The following is a 16,191-nucleotide window of genomic DNA, read 5'->3' on the forward strand; positions in this document are numbered from 1 at the left end:
CTGTTCTTAAAAATGACCTATAAAACTGCTTTTCTATTTTAAGTCAGAGTTGGATTTGTGTTGTACTAGTCAAAGTTATTTGTACGTGGCATAGTAACTAGTCTATTGGATGCTCTGAAGATTGCTGGCAAAGGTTGAGTTCTGCTTGCAGTGCCAACCTGCAGAGATGCCGCAAAGCTGCTGCTGCTTTTCCCAATTGTTACACCAAGTCTGTGTACTCAAAAGCAGGATACCTGTGAATAGTACTTAAAACACGTGAATGGGATCACCTGCAGGTGCAGCAGAACCAAATACAGAAAAGTGATGGTAACTTAATATTAGTCTAAGTTCCTGTTGCCAGCTAATGAAATTGCAGTGAAACATTGCGAGTGCTTTCTGTAAAAACATTGACTACTTGATATTCTTCTACTCATCAAACACTCTGGTAAAACACCAGCTCATCTAACACTTCTGAGTAATTTCTGAGCAAGACAAAGGGTAGTTTCTACTGCATTAAATTTGGTAGTCTATGGTCTATTCTAGAAATACTTTCTAAATTTCACTTAGCTCTTTGTATTTCCTAGCTAAATTTTTATTTCTATGATTATGTACTGCCCTAGTTTCATCTCTCTTGTGCTGTGTTTGGTGGTTTTTTTAAACTTAATTTTCAGTACAATGTGATCAGCCACAGATAAATGTTTGTCTTTAACAAAGGAGAGTAGTAGGTTTCTAACTGACACCATTTAAGCTGTCAGACTCCTGTCAAGATTGAAGCGAGGAGGACTTCCACTCTTAGGCAGACAGCCTTATCTGCCCACTACTTCAGCTGAGATGGAGGATTGTCATGGTAGTAGATGCATGACTGCCAAAAGCTAAAGCTTCTCAGCTTTGCAACAACAGCGGCTGAGCCTCCCCAGTCTTGGCTGTGCGGCTTCCCTTGCTGGTTTGTAAATGCAGCAGTTCTGCTCTTGGTGGAACCTCTGCTCCAGCCACGCAAGGGCAGGTCCTTCCCCTCTGAGGAACTGTAGCTTCATGTCTACCGTGACCTACAAAACTGAAGTAGTAACTCACCGCACAACAGTATAGGTGTGACTTGTATCTGGTGGGCGCGGAAGAACACCGTCCTTCTGAAATGTCCTTTTGATGGTCAGGTGGCATTCGCGGTTCACGCTAACCTGTGCATTTGCACTCTTTCGTTTGCAGTGATTGCTATTGATATCGATCCTGAGAAGCTCAACCTTGCACGCAACAACGCTGAGGTGTACGGCGTGGCAGATCAGATAGAATTTGTGTGCGGAGACTTCATGGTGCTGGCTGCCGACCTGCAAGCAGATGTTGTGTTCCTCAGCCCGCCCTGGGGGGGGCCCGACTATGCCACTGCTGAAATCTTCGATATCCAAACTATGATTTGCCCAGACGGATATCCTTTCAAAGTTAAGCATTGTTGTGATTTTTAGTCGCTTATGAGTGGTTTTCTCTCTTTCTTCTCTGCCCTCTCTTGACATGGGCTTTGTGTGCCCTGTTGGCTGACTGGGGATGATGTGACCAGCAGCTGAAGTCCCAGATGTGCCGCATTTGTGTAGTCCTTCTCCCCCAACCTCAGCTGTATGACTTTGACCACCTAAAATTAAATGGTTTTATTGTAATTTTTTATTTAAAAAAAAAAGTCATGAAGAGTTATTCTTCAAAGTAAAAACTCCTTTAGAGAATTGTAGTAGCTTCTTAACTTAAAGCATTAATTCAGCAGTTTTAACTCTTTTATACTATTTTATTAAAATATCCTGAAGTAATCAAATAGCCATGTGGTGTATATAGGTAATAATTAATTGAGAGCTATGACTTTGTCACTAATTCCACTTTTTAATTGATTTATAAAAGGTGTATCTTTCTTAGATTGTTCTCAGTCATAGCACCTGCCTATGACTTGGGAAATTACAGAAGAGTGCAAGCAAAATATTAACCCTTTCAATTAATGTATAAAATTCCGTACTAACTTAACAGTGGTATTGAGCACTCATTCATCTGGGAAGGTATTAGCATAATAGTTTCATCAAATATGAAGTGTGGTGGTTTTTTTTCCCCCAGAATAATCTCAGTTGTTTCCTTTTTGGCTAAAATGTAGCCATGTTTGTAAGAGTAAGGAAATATTTGTATGCACGTGTGAGAGAGATTCCATGAAATGGATTGGAAAACAAATATCAAACCAATGTACTAGCTATAAACTACATTCAAATTTCTCAAATACTTCTCTGTAGTTCAGTTAAATTTTCCTAAAAAGTGAGGGTTTCGGGGGGGTTGGTTTCTACTTTTTAGGGCAGTAACGGTGAAATAGAGTTTCTGCATTTAGACAATACTAATTTCTGCATTTCAGAAGAGTATCTAACTCACACATCCAGAAGACTAACTATAATTTAACTGTATAGTAACTGAATTTGGGACATACTTTCAAAATAAATGAATATGAAGCAACTTCTCCTTCCCTATTCTTGTTTTTTCCTTTACTGGCTTCTACATTTGAAATTTTCAGGCTCTCCAGGAAGATCACCAACAATATTGTGTATTTTCTACCTCGGAATGCTGACATTGACCAGGTGTGTTACTGGATAAACACATAATTTGTTTCACGGGTGTGGGATTTTTTGTATTAGAGGGTTTTGTTAGAATTTTTTTTTTTAAGTAATTAGATGACTGTAACAATTCCCCTGAGTGTCTGGTTTAGTTTCCTCTGTGTATTTTCTATGTTAATTATGTCTTGTAGCTTTTCACAAAGAAGGGAGCAGTGAGATGGTCTTCTCACCTGCACGTGCTGCAGAACTTCCCAGGATTATTTCCTGCTTTTCCAAAACCTGTGTCTGACTTAGAGCAGGCAAGGTCTCAAGCCACATGGTGGCTTGCAGAATTGTTGGTGGCAAACAGCTGTCTTGAGAAACAGGCTGAAATTCACATGGCCTGAGTATTAGCACACTATGAACCCGCGCTATGCACAGCACCATTTGCATGGCAGGTGATGATTCAGCTGCGTTTTGCATTTCAGGCTGGTGAAATGTCAAAGTGGCTTATGAATCTTTGAACAGGGACCTTAATTTTAGGCAGAGTTTCTCTAATTTCAACTTCTAACCACTACATTTTATCAAATGTTTTATTCCCATGATGAAGAATGACCTTGCCAGGTCTCTACTCTGCTCATGAGCACTTTTTACTGGTTTCATAAATAGGCAAAGGCATATACATTTCACTTGCATTCCCAGGAGACCATCTAAGAGTACTGTCCACAGTCCTTTACCTATTTCTACAGAAGAGCTCGGCATCTCTTGTGGTTGGGTTAGGTGTCTTTCCACCTCCACATCTTGGTCCTATTGGCTCTGAATGTTGTTGATGTGCTCTCAACATTCTTGCTCTCAGCATTCCTTGATGTACAACTACAGGTTTGCCTTTACACAAATGGCTGAGGAGTAACTGCTGTTGCTCAAAAACATTGCTTTGTGCTCACAGCTTAGTTGTTAAAAGCACGTGGCTGGAGGCCTGGGTTCAGTTCAGTCGTCCAGGCTACAGGCTACCCTTGGGAAGAAAATTAAGCTCTTCATGCCTTTCTCTAGAGATTGTGTCAGTATAAGAAAAAAAAATAATCCTAAAGATAGGTGATCTGCGAGCAGGGAAATAGAACATGAATCTAGCCCACTGTTTAGAGAAAGGTAGTCTTAATCCTGTGTGGACAGAGCTATGTCAAACATGACCATCCCGAACGTGACCTTAGTGGATACTCTGGTCCATCTGAGCCTGGTTATGGGTTTGGCTGCCATCATGTCTGGCTGTATTTAAGAATGAAGTTTCTGAATTTATTGCCACTACACTTCCAGGGCTGTGAATCTGCAGAAAAAAAGAAGATTTATCGTTGAAGTTCCTTAATGGTTAGTGTAGACAGTCTTCTCAGTTTGCTCATGGTTTTCCCCACAGTTCTCATCCATCTTACTTTTCTCATGGATCAGATAGGGCGGCTTATGCTGCAACAACTGCCTTGGCAAGGGCTTGTGGACACCATTGCTAAGGTGTAGTGATGTAGCTTGGCTTGTGAATGTAGTCCATAAACTCTAGGGGCTTGATGAAGTAAATCTCAAACATTTTTTGCAGGAGATTAATACCTGAAAACTAGTTAACTTGGATAAGGCAATATTTGCTGAACAGATTATCTGATGCCTTAGATCTGAATGGAAACTTAAAACTCTAAGTTTGATTTGTGATAACATTGCTCAGGCATGTAAGATTTGCCTCTTCTGTGTCCTCAAAAATTAACTCTGTATGCTCATAGACGTATGTAAGGCTTTCAGAGATTACTTGGCTCCTAGAATAGAAGAATGGTCTAACATGCTTAACATGCAAGGTGGCAGTTGTTAAGTACTCTGCCTCATCTCTCATTGACTGGCTTGAACCTACAAGTGAGGTGTGCTTTGTCAATTAAAGTTAGTTTAGAAGCTGACTTAATTGCCATTGCAAACTTCCATGAAGGTGTTTAGCCAGTGTATCAGTGCAAGTTTGCTTGTTTGACAGTGGATCTCAAGCAGAAATGGAAATAAATGCCCAGTTTATTCTTCTAAGCAGTTAGAAGCAACCTTACAATAAAAATACTGTTTAACCTTTAGTTAATGCAGTGCAAATTTAGTGAAAAATATGTGCTTATTTTTACAGTTAGCTATCTAACATAGAATAGGGATCCTGCTGCTGGTGTGAAAGCAGGTGGTAGCTGACCTTGACTTAGTTGTGTTGGAGGACTTGGTGTTCATTGCCTTACTGGTAGACAAGACATCCAGCCTTGTTCCACATGATTTTATTGCAAAAACAGTGCTTATTTCATCTGCAGGCACAGCCTTTTCTGTGTAGAGTTTGTCTTGTAGAGAGAGATGGGAGTCTTTGAATTCCCTTATACGCTGAGTTTAGATGGAAAAGGAGAAACGAACTTCTATACTTCTGCCTCGAGAGGGAGCAGCGAACCAGTGGAATATGGTTGGTGCTTTTACAAGAAATGTGAAACATTTCCCCTAATTGCGTCAAATCTTCTTGTTTCCAAGCATGTACTTGTTAGAAAATTTGTAATGTATACAGGTCCATTTTTAGGTCTAATCAATCTTTCAAAATATTCTTTCTAGTGAAGGAATAATCAGGAATTATTATGTCTATGTGTGTGCACATACATAAAAAATACACTGTTTTATTAGTAGTCCCTGTTATGTAGCACGTGTGACACCCTTGTTGATACCCATCTCTTTGCAGCATCTTTACATCTGACTCTCTCTTTACATTTTTTCTCAGATCCCTTTAAAAAAGAAAAAAAAAAAAAACAGGGGGAGTTGTAGAAACTACCAGTCAGAGGCATATTAATACCACTTCAGTTCTGGGGGGCTAAATTTGTATTTGGCTGCCAGTGGTGTTTTTGAAAAGCAAAACAAAAAGTTTGACCTACTTAGAATTCCCGCAAAGTAGGAAAGAGAAATCACTGTTTCAAATAGGTTTGCATATTTAAATCAAAATTATAGCCCAGCAAAATTCAAGTGAAAGCACATGATAAATACTTGGGTAGTTGAAAACTGTTCTTTCCTTCCGTGAGAAGAATTAATGGTACTAATTTAAGCTGATATTATTTTAAAAAAAAAAAGAGGCGGGGGGGAGAAAGTGAATATGCATGCCTTGGCAAAATTTGGATGAAACTAAATTTCTTCCCCTTGTTCTGCTGTTGATTGACTCTACCAGCAGCAGGGAACCTGCAGTCAAGGAATGCTCAACCTTCCCCAGCATCCTTCCCCTTCTTGGCTCGTTCATTTCTACCAGATCAAGAAGAAAGGTGATATCTGCAGGAGATCCTACATTTAGGTCTTAATACTCCAGCAAAATGTAACGGAGACCTCCACAAGTGACTTGAGAAGCAAGCTTGTTGAGACAGAACGATTAAATGTTGTTTATGAAGCATTTAGCAAGCTGTGCTCTGCCTCATTGTGCAGAGTGGGGAGTGGGTACTCACCCCAGGAACCAGGACTCATCCCAAATAGCCCAATCTCTTGCACAGACTGTTTTCTGTACCAGATAATACTTCTGTATCTTAATATCTGCAGCAAAGGAGAAGGAACCTGGGATTTGTTGCTGTAGGGTCTTCTTCCTAATGGTAGGACAGCTTCTTTTCACCTCATTGTAGAAGGTGTACTCAGCAACATAAAATACCAAAACATACCCTCCCAAGTGTTCACGTACTAACATAGAGATGCCCTTGACTCTTGTAAGCTGTATGAGTGCTGCTGTTGAGGTATTGTTCTCTCACTGTGGTCAGAATGGAGTCAGGCTGCACGATGGCTCCCCCCGATAAACTGATGAGCCTAAAATGTTGGTGACCAGGTATGTTGCGAGACAAACGACCACATCAGCATCTTTACCGGCCTAGCCAAGTTTGAGAGATGGAGTACTGAGAAATCGGGAGTTATTACTTATCCTGACCATGGGTGGTTAACTGCTCAGATCCTGTATTGTGCCTTAGTGATTATCTTAAACTTCTTCACTGTTCTTTGAAGACAGTCATATTGTACAGATTTACAAATGGTGATTTAATTCAGAAACAGATTTTTCTTCTAGCAAAAAGACAATCTTATACATACGTCTATTCGCCATGGGATTATCTTTAAGTCTTACTGATTTTTAGCTGCTGGAAATGTTGCATATTTAGCATCCTGAGCATACAGTAGTGTAAGTTTTAATTTTGGGTCGCATGTTAGTATGTCAAAACAGCAGGATAATTGAGGCTAATTTTCAGATAACATTTCAATCTTTATGACCCTTCTAGCAGAGCGAGCAAATCTATTAGAATAATGTTGGTCTACTCTTGAGAGAGAACACAAGTGAGTTTGCTAATTGAAGATGATGCTGAGAGTAAAATGCCTGATTATTATTCAACTTGAGAGCTATCTTTCTGAGTTAGAAAAGTTTGGTCTATCCAAGATCCAGCCTGTGACAAAAGAAAAAACAACACAGTTTGAGAAAGATTTGCCAGTGTCCAGAAGCCTTTCTGTCTGTGCAGGTGAGTTGAAGCTTAAACGTAGATCCCAAGGAGGGATATGGCACTGTGGCTCTGCTCAGAGTTATAGCCACCATGTTGTGAAGTCATATCACGGACCTTATTAACTTGATCTACAGTTTTTGCACTAGCAGGCTTCTTGGTGGTATGAGAAGAGATCTAATTAAAAAAAATAAAAAATCAAAAGTGTCAAGAACTTTTTCAGAAGTGAAATGACTGAAAAAGCAGCTCCTCCTCAAAATTTGAGTTTACTTCACAATCCAATGTTAATATAGTTCCAGTTTCAAAAACAGGACCTATTTTATTTATTGAAAATAATGCCTTTTCCTCCTGTTAGCATTGCTGTTAAACTGCTGCAGAATGTCCCCTTTTTCAGCCACCTAATTTTGGCCCTTATAAATAATAGTGTAGTTTTATTCACTGTAACAGAGGGGGAGGACCAATGCTGCTTTTTGAGTAATATATATCAAATAATAATATTCTTTCTTTTAACCATTTTTGAGTAGTATTTCTTCATCAAACCATATATGAAATTTTACACTTCATAAAGTATTAGAGTAAATTCCTGATAAACTTTATGGTTAAGAGAACTGTTAATTGTTGATTACTGTCCATGTCAACCATAATTCTGTAAATTTGACAGACCAAACAAGATACTCATGTTTAAAATTATGAGCAGAAAGGCATGATAGGCAAAATATTGTCAGTTTGATGGGGTTTTTTTAGATGGCTGCAGATTACTTCCTGCTCAGTGTCTGCAGAAGGAGTTTTTCCATGTCCTTAAAACTTCAGAGAGCACCTCAAGGGTTTTAACTTAAGCCTGTGCAACGGAACATCGAGTTCTGTCTTTTGACTTTCAGGCAAGACTCTTTTTTCAAACATTAGTCAAGACTGTAGCCCTGCAGCCTACGTTCTCCATGAACGCATCACTGATGGATGAAAGTTTTCAAATATGTCTGTATTCTTTGAACCTGGCTGAGAGGGGGAGCTGATCCAGCTTTTGAGGAGCATGGGTCCACTGGAGGAGCACAGGACAGCGGGTGTACTACTTGAGGATGCAACAGCAGCAGCATTGGGATGATGTGCTGCATGAAAGCAGCTGGGTGGTGGACATGGTAGGACCTTTCACAGATGTGTGGGAGAGCCAGTGGGAAGTGATAAATGCTGTGGACTAGCAAGGTGTTCACAGGCATATGCTCTTCTATCTATTTTATTTATGGTATTCTCCCCTGTGATTCCTACTGGTTGACTGGAACTATATAAACTGGGATTGCAATGCAAATTGGCAGCCTCTCTCCACTTGATCTAGCTAGTGATTTATTTGTTACCAGCTAGTTGTAGTTCTATCCGTCGTGAGCTGACCTACCGGCAGCCTGCTTGGTGTTGTCTACGTTTATAACACAGTCCCCACTAGGAAGATCTTAAGGGCTGCTTTTATTCACTCAAGATATTATGTTTTTAAAAACTGAAGCAGGCTGAGAGGCAGGGAAAGTTTTATGTTAGTCTTTATGCACTGTTGATAATTTTGGTTTGGTTGGTTGGTTTTTTTCTACCCAGTCACTTTTCAGACCTCTTCCTGTTTCTGCATTGAAAACTTTGTGTGCATCTTTACTATTTGAAGATTGGATGACTGGTGTAAAACTTTATGAATTGGGTAGATTCCTGGGTTTGGGATTTTGGGGGGTTTGGAGGTGAGTGTTTGGGGTTTTGTTGTTTGTGATAGCTATGCCTAATTTAGAGAAACTTCACTGTTGTTGGAGCTTTTGCTGTCCTAAATGTTGGTGTCTCAGACCTGGCTTATATTCCAAATGCTGCCGGAAGATACAAATTACCTTTTGTTCCTTGTCTAGTGTGTAGAGTGATTCCCTGAGCCCAGAATTAAGCAAAGTGCTCTTGACCCTGATAGTCATAGAAAGAATATGCATCATGCAGGTACTTTTCTTTTTTTCTTGCCTTTGTTCCCACCTCGTCGTCCACTTTGAGAGAATCTAGAGTTAGACACCGAAGCCTTGTTCTGTCTCCAAGTCTAGTGCCTGGATGGGAAGGTGTTTGCTGTATTTCTGGTTTTGAAAGTCCAGTTGTTACAAATGACTGGTCAATGAAGGGAGTCTAAAGATGGGTAAAACTCATTTATTTATTTTTATTCTATCTGCTGGCATTCAGAGAGCAGAAAATAATACCAGAGAGATCAGTTTAATAAAAGAATATATGGTAACCTCTGTGAATTAAGAAATTTGATGGGAGGCTGACTAGTAAAACTACGGCTGGTCCCCTTCATTTAGCTGTGATTTTAGACTGGAGACCTAGCCAAATGGGACCTGCCAAGCAACATCATGTTTATTTAGGAGTGAATATAACAATGAGCAAAGCAGGGAGTGAGAGGCCAGGAGATGAACTCAAATCAAGATTAATTTGATTGTATTTTTAAGATGCTTGGGTTTTAGGGGAGTTGGCAGGTAAGGGACTATGGGTTGATGTGTTTTACAGGCTGATCATTCTAAGTGAACATAATTGTGTACACTTCAGCTGTGACTATCATGTTAGTAATGGCAACTTTTAAGCAGCGCACTTTAAACTCATATCTGTTCTCTGTCCTTGATAAAAGGTAAAGTCAGAAGATACACCCAGCATACACCAAGCCAGAGTGGCACTTCTGGACTTCAGTCTTCCTAAACCTTGTAGCATTTGAATACTGAATTGTAGTTTGCCCACCTCAAGTTTAAAACAAACAAACAAAAAAAACCTCTAGTCTGTCAGTGGCAGCACCACCGTGGCAGTGGCATAATTCACCTGTAGACATGTACATTTTGAAAAATGCTGCGTGACAGCATTTTGTTTTATTATGTTCAGTGTAAAGAATACCATTGCCTTTTTTTTCTAGTGGGTTGGAATTTTTTTTTCTCCCTAGTCTTTAGGGTGGTTGGGGGTGTCCTCTTTTTACTAGTGTTCTATAAAATTAAATTAATCACAGTGTCCTTGTGTGACTGCCTATTAAGCCAAAAAGCTTATGTTTCTCATACCCTAGAAAAGTTTCTTGGAGGAGGGAAAAAATGACGATAGAGCTTTTTATCCCCAGTGACTGTAGTTGGTGGCTGGAACAGATAGGAAGTTACTTTACTAAAGGAATTTCAGTCTTATTAAAAATAACCCTGCAAGGCCAGCAGGAAAACCTTGGAGTTCAAAAGTACACCTGAACAGTATAAAGCAAGTTTGCACCTTAAGCAGCTTGTGCCCTTGATGTAAACTTCTATGTTTGTTTCCCTTTTCATATTTCTTTTCTTACGTTTCCTATTTTAAACTTGAGACCAAACCTGCTGGGTACTTTTTTAATGCTCTGTGGCTGTGTCTGTAGCTGTAGCCTATTTCCATCAGCAGTCGCTGAATGGAAGGATGAAGCATCCAGGTGAGAGGAATGCAGGGAGGCGTTAACTGAAGCTGCATCCCTTGCCTCTGCCCAGGGAGGCGTGTGGCATGTGCAGAATTACTCAGCGCAGCAAAGGAGGCAATATCTCCCCCCCCCCCCCCCCCTCCCCGAGTACGTGGGTTTGGGCTAAAGAACAAACCAGGATGAGGAGAGTTGCCAGCAGGGAATCGTTGTATTTGCACAGGAAAATGCAAAATAAATTTTGGTCTAGTCCAATTTTTAAAAGAAATTAAGAAGCCTTTCTGTACTCACCGTTGTAGTTCACTGCAAAAACAGGAGATGCATGTTGGTATTTCTAAAAATAGGTGAGCACCTTTGTTTTTCTCAAAGCATGATTCCTCAGTCTGCTGTTATTTTTAGAGGGCATTCCTCTGCCAAGCTTGCACCTTTCTGAAGCTTGGTGTGTGGCAGCTTTCCCTCGTTACGCTGTCAGGGTTGACTGAGCCCTTCCGAAGAAAACTTGGCAACTCCTACGTAATTAAATTTGCAACCTCCAGCAATTCACAAATAAGCATCGTCACAGAGGATTTGTGTTTCTCTCCCCTGAATATCAGGGTGGATTGAGGAGCATGCGGTGCCGGATCTGTCCCTGTTGAGCTTACGCCCATGTGCTTATTTGGATTTTTGTCACCTTTGGGTTTATCAAATACTTTCAGCAGTCATTTGAAATTAGTCTTAGTTACCCTGCATTTAACACTTAGAGACACACAGCGTATCTGACTTTTCGGGTGGACACCACCCCTCAACAGAGGAGCAGCATTTGCCTGTGTTGCCAATGAAGCATTTTGCTTTACTTGGTCTTCTAAGAGAAAGATTTAGTAAACACTTGTGTTTATTATCAATGCATTAGTCATACTTAGATAGGCTAGTGACACAAATTGTGCCTTGAACGTGGGAGTACATAACCTCGAGACAATAATTTCAATATTCTTGTATTGAGTAATCTAATTAATATTTTAGAATACTTAAACGACATTAGCTATAAAGTGCAAAGCCTCTACTGCTTTTTCAAAGGGACATTCCAGCTTTTGTTCGTAATAAATTAGAAGTACAAACTTAACGTCTTCCTAGAAAAAAAATGTGGATCGCCTCACAATGTTAACTGCTTTTAGGATTTCAAGTAAGAAAAGATAAGTTGTGAAATTAACATTCCTGATCACTTGCCAATTTCAGATTCTTGTGCTATTTATAAGTCAACCAGCTTCTGCTTTTTTACTTGTGGCAGGTTCCTCTGACAAGAACATGGAGATTTTTTTCCTATTACCATTAAATTGAAGGATGAAGAAACCGCTTGTGCTTTTGTTTTTGTCTGCAGAAACAAAAAAAATGAAAAGGGGGGGGGGGGGGAACAACACCACCAGAATAAGTTTGGTAATTTTCTGGGCAAATCAATAAAGTTTCAAAGTGTAATTTAGATTAATCTGTTATTTCCTCTTGTTAGTGGGCTGGTTTTTTTACTTACAGTAAAAAAGAGGAAGTTCAGCATGTTTATATTTAAACCTGTGCTACAGGGTCAAGTCTCAAAGGAGCCTAGAAGTGTTAATAATGCAACCTGAACTTTAAGTTTCAGCTGCTAACACCACGGACTTCTTGGTTTAAAGATCAGTTAAAATCTGCTGCAGGCTTGTAGACCTTGATTACTTTATGTCTGCCTGGAAAGTTTCCCTGCATGCGGAACTATAGAAATAGTTTTCCTGCAGCAGGCAGGGAAAACGGCAGCAACAGGGCAGAACTGGCTGTGGAGCAGGGACCCCCGCCGCAGCACAGGTCCTCAGGGCCCATGATGGGGGGCAGGGGAAGCAGTCAACGCTCAGTTTTGGTGGTGTTCTCTTCCTTCTGCCTGCGCAGTCTGTCCTGGTGAGAAATCATTAGCCTGTATGGCTGTTGTCCATCAAAGGGGTCATACTAGCATCATGAGTAGGAACAGGAGAGGAGAGAGTATTGCGTGCTGCAGTCCAAAATGCAGAGTCCGCTGCAAAATGGTGTCTGTCTGTAATCATTAAAGCATTAAAGGTGTGCGCCAGCCTCAGTCAACAGAGCGTGAACGGTGAAATTCTCACTCCAGTGATCGTAAACAGGAGAGCCGGGGCCAGCGCTGCCTGACGGGCTCTCCCTGCCTGCAGTTACTCAGCTGCCCGCAGCCTTACCCCCAACGCTGCCTGAAACTCCAGTGCACACAATGGCATTTTTTTTGGTTGCAATAACAACAACAAAATAACTAATTTTTGTGATCTCCTCTGCCTGTTTGAGGCTTTGGGCTTGGTTTTGTTCTGGTTGTTCCCCGCTCCGCCTACCCCCCAATCAGTGCAACCTTTATGCTTCCTAATCCCAGGATTGGGTTTTAGTCTTCCCCCAAAACTTGGGATTTTGACACCTTCAAAACGCAGTTTACAGCTTGTGTTTTGCCACAACTGGGTGTCTCAAATGCCAAGTACCCTGCAAACCAGAGTCTAGCATTTCTCGCCTCAGCACAGAATGGGAAACGATGACTATTTATCTCGAGTTCTGAAGTCCTCTTATTTTCATGGCTTGGGGCGAGGGGAATTTTTCAGTCACAAGAAAGCCACAAACCACTTCTGTGAGTAAAAGGAGACACTGAAAGAGGAGCAGAGGCATTAGGTGACACGGAATATTGTCACCGGTGTTAACGGAGCCAAAGATGTGGTTTACGTGATATTTCACGTGAATAAAAGCATTGGGGTCTTGCCTCTTTTCCTGTGCATTGATTGATTTGCTTTTTGTTCTTTGTTTTTCAGGTGGCTTCCTTAGCAGGGCCAGGAGGAAAAGTTGAAATAGAACAAAATTTTCTCAATAACAAACTGAAGACAATAACAGCTTATTTTGGTGATCTAATAAGGAATGACATCTGAACTCTGTGTGGATTCTTCCAAATCCAACCTCCCTGACTGCTGCTTTGCTTAAGCTTTTGTACAGCTGGCTGGTCAAAAATGACTTAAAGCCATTTTCCGCTTTAATTTCTGTTTACAGAAATTTGTTCTGTTTATTGCTACTGTCAATAAATGTTTTATAATAATTTTGATAAAATTGTAAATGTAGAGGAGCTCTGAGTGTAGAAAAAAAAGTTCTTTATAAAATGCAGTCTTGCAAGGTTCAAGTCCAACCTGTTGAAAGGGAGTTCAGGATTTCTTTGCAACTCTCACACGTGCTACTCCTGTACATGCTCCAGTTTTGAGCATCCAGAGGGTCAAAAAGAATAGCCTGAAAGGAATCGGGTGTCAAGAACTGCGTCTGTGCTTGAGAAACAAAAGCATCTGAACATCAGGTGGAACGAGAAGGTCAGGTACACCACCAGAGGTTAACTGCAGTTCACCTTTCTGGCTCGGTGCTCACTGGGAAACCTTTTCACTTTTTCTTTGTAGGATGAAGGTCCACATGTTTCTTACAGGGAGTCCTCTGGCTTGTTGCAGCACGGGGAGAGAGCAGGGCATGTTTGTGGCTGGCAGCAGGGCTCTACCCCCTGGGTTTTGTTACTTATTTTATTTTTTTTCTTCCTTGCTAGCCTCTTTGTAACAAAAATATTTTGAAGAAACCTTCTGACTGGGGGTTTGTCTCGGTAACCAGAGGAGTATGTGTCCCCCCTCTTTTGAGGCCTTTTGGATCCTTGCACAAGCTTTGGGAAGGGCAGAGGGACCCCAGCTTTCCCTGGTGAGGGCTCTCTGCTCCCACTCGGGGTTTAGGGGGCAAGAGTGGCTTTTGGTACTTCTTTCTCCAAGCAGAAATGGAGGCAGGTGAGAGGGGTATGGATATGGCGCGCTCACTGAAATGCGCTTTCAGTAAGTCCCCAAGGTCAATTTTGAGCCTGTTTTCAAGGTCAGAGTGTAGGAATATAGTTTCTAAGACAGTAAATTAGTGCTGCTTTTCCTCTGCTTGGAGTGCAGCAGGATGCTGAAGGCAGCAGAGATTAAGCACTAAACCATGCATTAGTGCTGACAGACAAAACTCTATAGAATAACTGTGTAGAATAACCAAATAAGAGGATTTTTTTTTGCCCCCATAAGGAATGCAATCCAACTCTCCAAATCAGTTAGGAGACCAAAGTGTTTGTGTGTGTATGGGATGTTAAAAAACACATACAGTCTGACTCGGTGCAAGTATGTAGTGCAGTAAAATAGCACTTGGGAAATTATTTCTTTCTAGCTTTACTGTCCATCCAGTACCAGATGAGTGCTGAACTGTTAATGACTGTTACATCCACGCTTCATGTAAGGTATTTTAGATTACTTTGATGATAATTTGACTGATGTGCATCACTGCATTTTGCCACTGTATTACAGCAAGAAGTGCTGTGATAGTGCCGGCCTCTCTGTCAATATTTAAAGGGAATTATAAAGGAAAGAAATTATCTGCTCTTCAATATTCCTTAGAAGTTTGCTACTAGGAGGCAGGGGAGGTTGGCAAGAGTGCTAGTATTACAGGAGGTCCAAACCTCTTGTAGCAGTAGCACGTGTATGCAATGATGCTGTTAAATTGTCACTACAAGCTGCAAAAAAAATCCAAGAAAGAGTCATGAGGCCAAATGAAGAATAATTTATACTGTGTATATCACAGTATTCTGTACACTAAAATTTTACTATATTTGGCTTATTGTTGCTTACAGAAATACTGCTGTCTTACTCTTTAGTCCTCTTTTCCTCCCTAAAGAGTAGCTTTAGAAGCATTTTGAGATCTTGCTGATGCTGTTCCTCTAAAAGGAAGCTCTATGGGGGAAATACCAGTGAATTTGCTTTTACCTTCAGGAAAGTAGTCAGATTTTGTTCAGTGTCATTGCAAGATGTGGAAGCTGAAATATGACATAAAAGTTACAATATTTACTGTTTTAATGTTTACTTCCAATATGATGAACTTACTGGTAAAAAGAAACAATTTATCAAAGGTCTCTGCTGAGCTTTGAAAGCACATGAAGCACCAAAAGTGGAAAAATATCCTTGTTCATAGCTGTTGCTCTCTGTAACCAACAAGTACAAAAGGTCTTTTTTTATTTTTATTTTTTTAAATACAACTTGAAGTCAGAATACACTCTGCTGGGTTGTGATAAATGTTTGCTCTCAGCTTTCCACTCAGACAGAACAGGTGAGGTTCCCCAGGACTGTGAATCAGTCAATCTGTTAAGCCTAAAATACATCTATGAGTATTTTTACTTCATTGTTAGTAATATCAACCAATAAACACTTCATGGGGGGCAGCTTCATTCATGATGTGACCTTCTGTAAAATGTTACTCTGCTTTATGTTGTAGAAAAAAAGTGAACATGGTCTGAGACATAGTTAAATTTCTGGACATCTCATGCTGAGAGTTTTAATACCCTTTGAGGATTCGAGTAGTATTTTGCATATGCTATATTAGGCTACAAAGAAGTTGTGTTGCTACTGTAAAGTAAATACTCATAGAGGTTTGGTCTTTTACAAATTTTAAGCCACAAAATAAGCTGTAGGAAAAAATGCAGATTTTTTTTTGGGGGGGGAAGTTAACTAATATTTGGACTAAATGCAATAAATACATACTGTTTTACACTTTCCACTATGCTCTTGCGCTCCTAATCTTTTAGGTTTATCTTAATTAAATCCAATATTAAACCAAGCCCATCAGTTTCTTTTTCTGGTGCATGGTATGAAGAGAAGCAATGGAACATACAGTTAAAACAAGCGTGTTACAAAGCTGAAGCCTAACTGCAGGTTCAAGGAGACTAGAGCAGAGCATCAGCAGGGCAGAGCAACCG

General features: G+C 40.4%; 1 protein-coding gene across 2 annotated transcripts in view; it reads left to right on the plus strand.

Moving 5' to 3' along the window:
- The window catches only part of TGS1 (trimethylguanosine synthase 1), a 31,137-nt gene extending 15,074 nt beyond the window's left edge, over nt 1–16,063 (plus strand). Inside the window, exons 11-13 of one of the 2 annotated variants that reach the window (XM_049825663.1) lie at nt 1,183–1,399; nt 2,492–2,570; nt 13,211–16,063. In XM_049825663.1, the coding sequence (XP_049681620.1) occupies nt 1,183–1,399; nt 2,492–2,570; nt 13,211–13,324 (410 nt within the window). In that variant the 3' untranslated portion in view covers nt 13,325–16,063. Of the gene's footprint in view, nt 1–1,182; nt 1,400–2,491; nt 2,571–8,587; nt 9,271–13,210 lie in introns of those variants that run through there. The other variant, XM_049825653.1, reaches the window with a different exon arrangement.
- The last annotated feature ends 128 nt before the right edge of the window (nt 16,064–16,191 follow it).

This window comes from Accipiter gentilis, chromosome 2 (assembly GCF_929443795.1).
Source record: "Accipiter gentilis chromosome 2, bAccGen1.1, whole genome shotgun sequence".
Taxonomy (NCBI): domain Eukaryota; kingdom Metazoa; phylum Chordata; class Aves; order Accipitriformes; family Accipitridae; genus Astur; species Astur gentilis.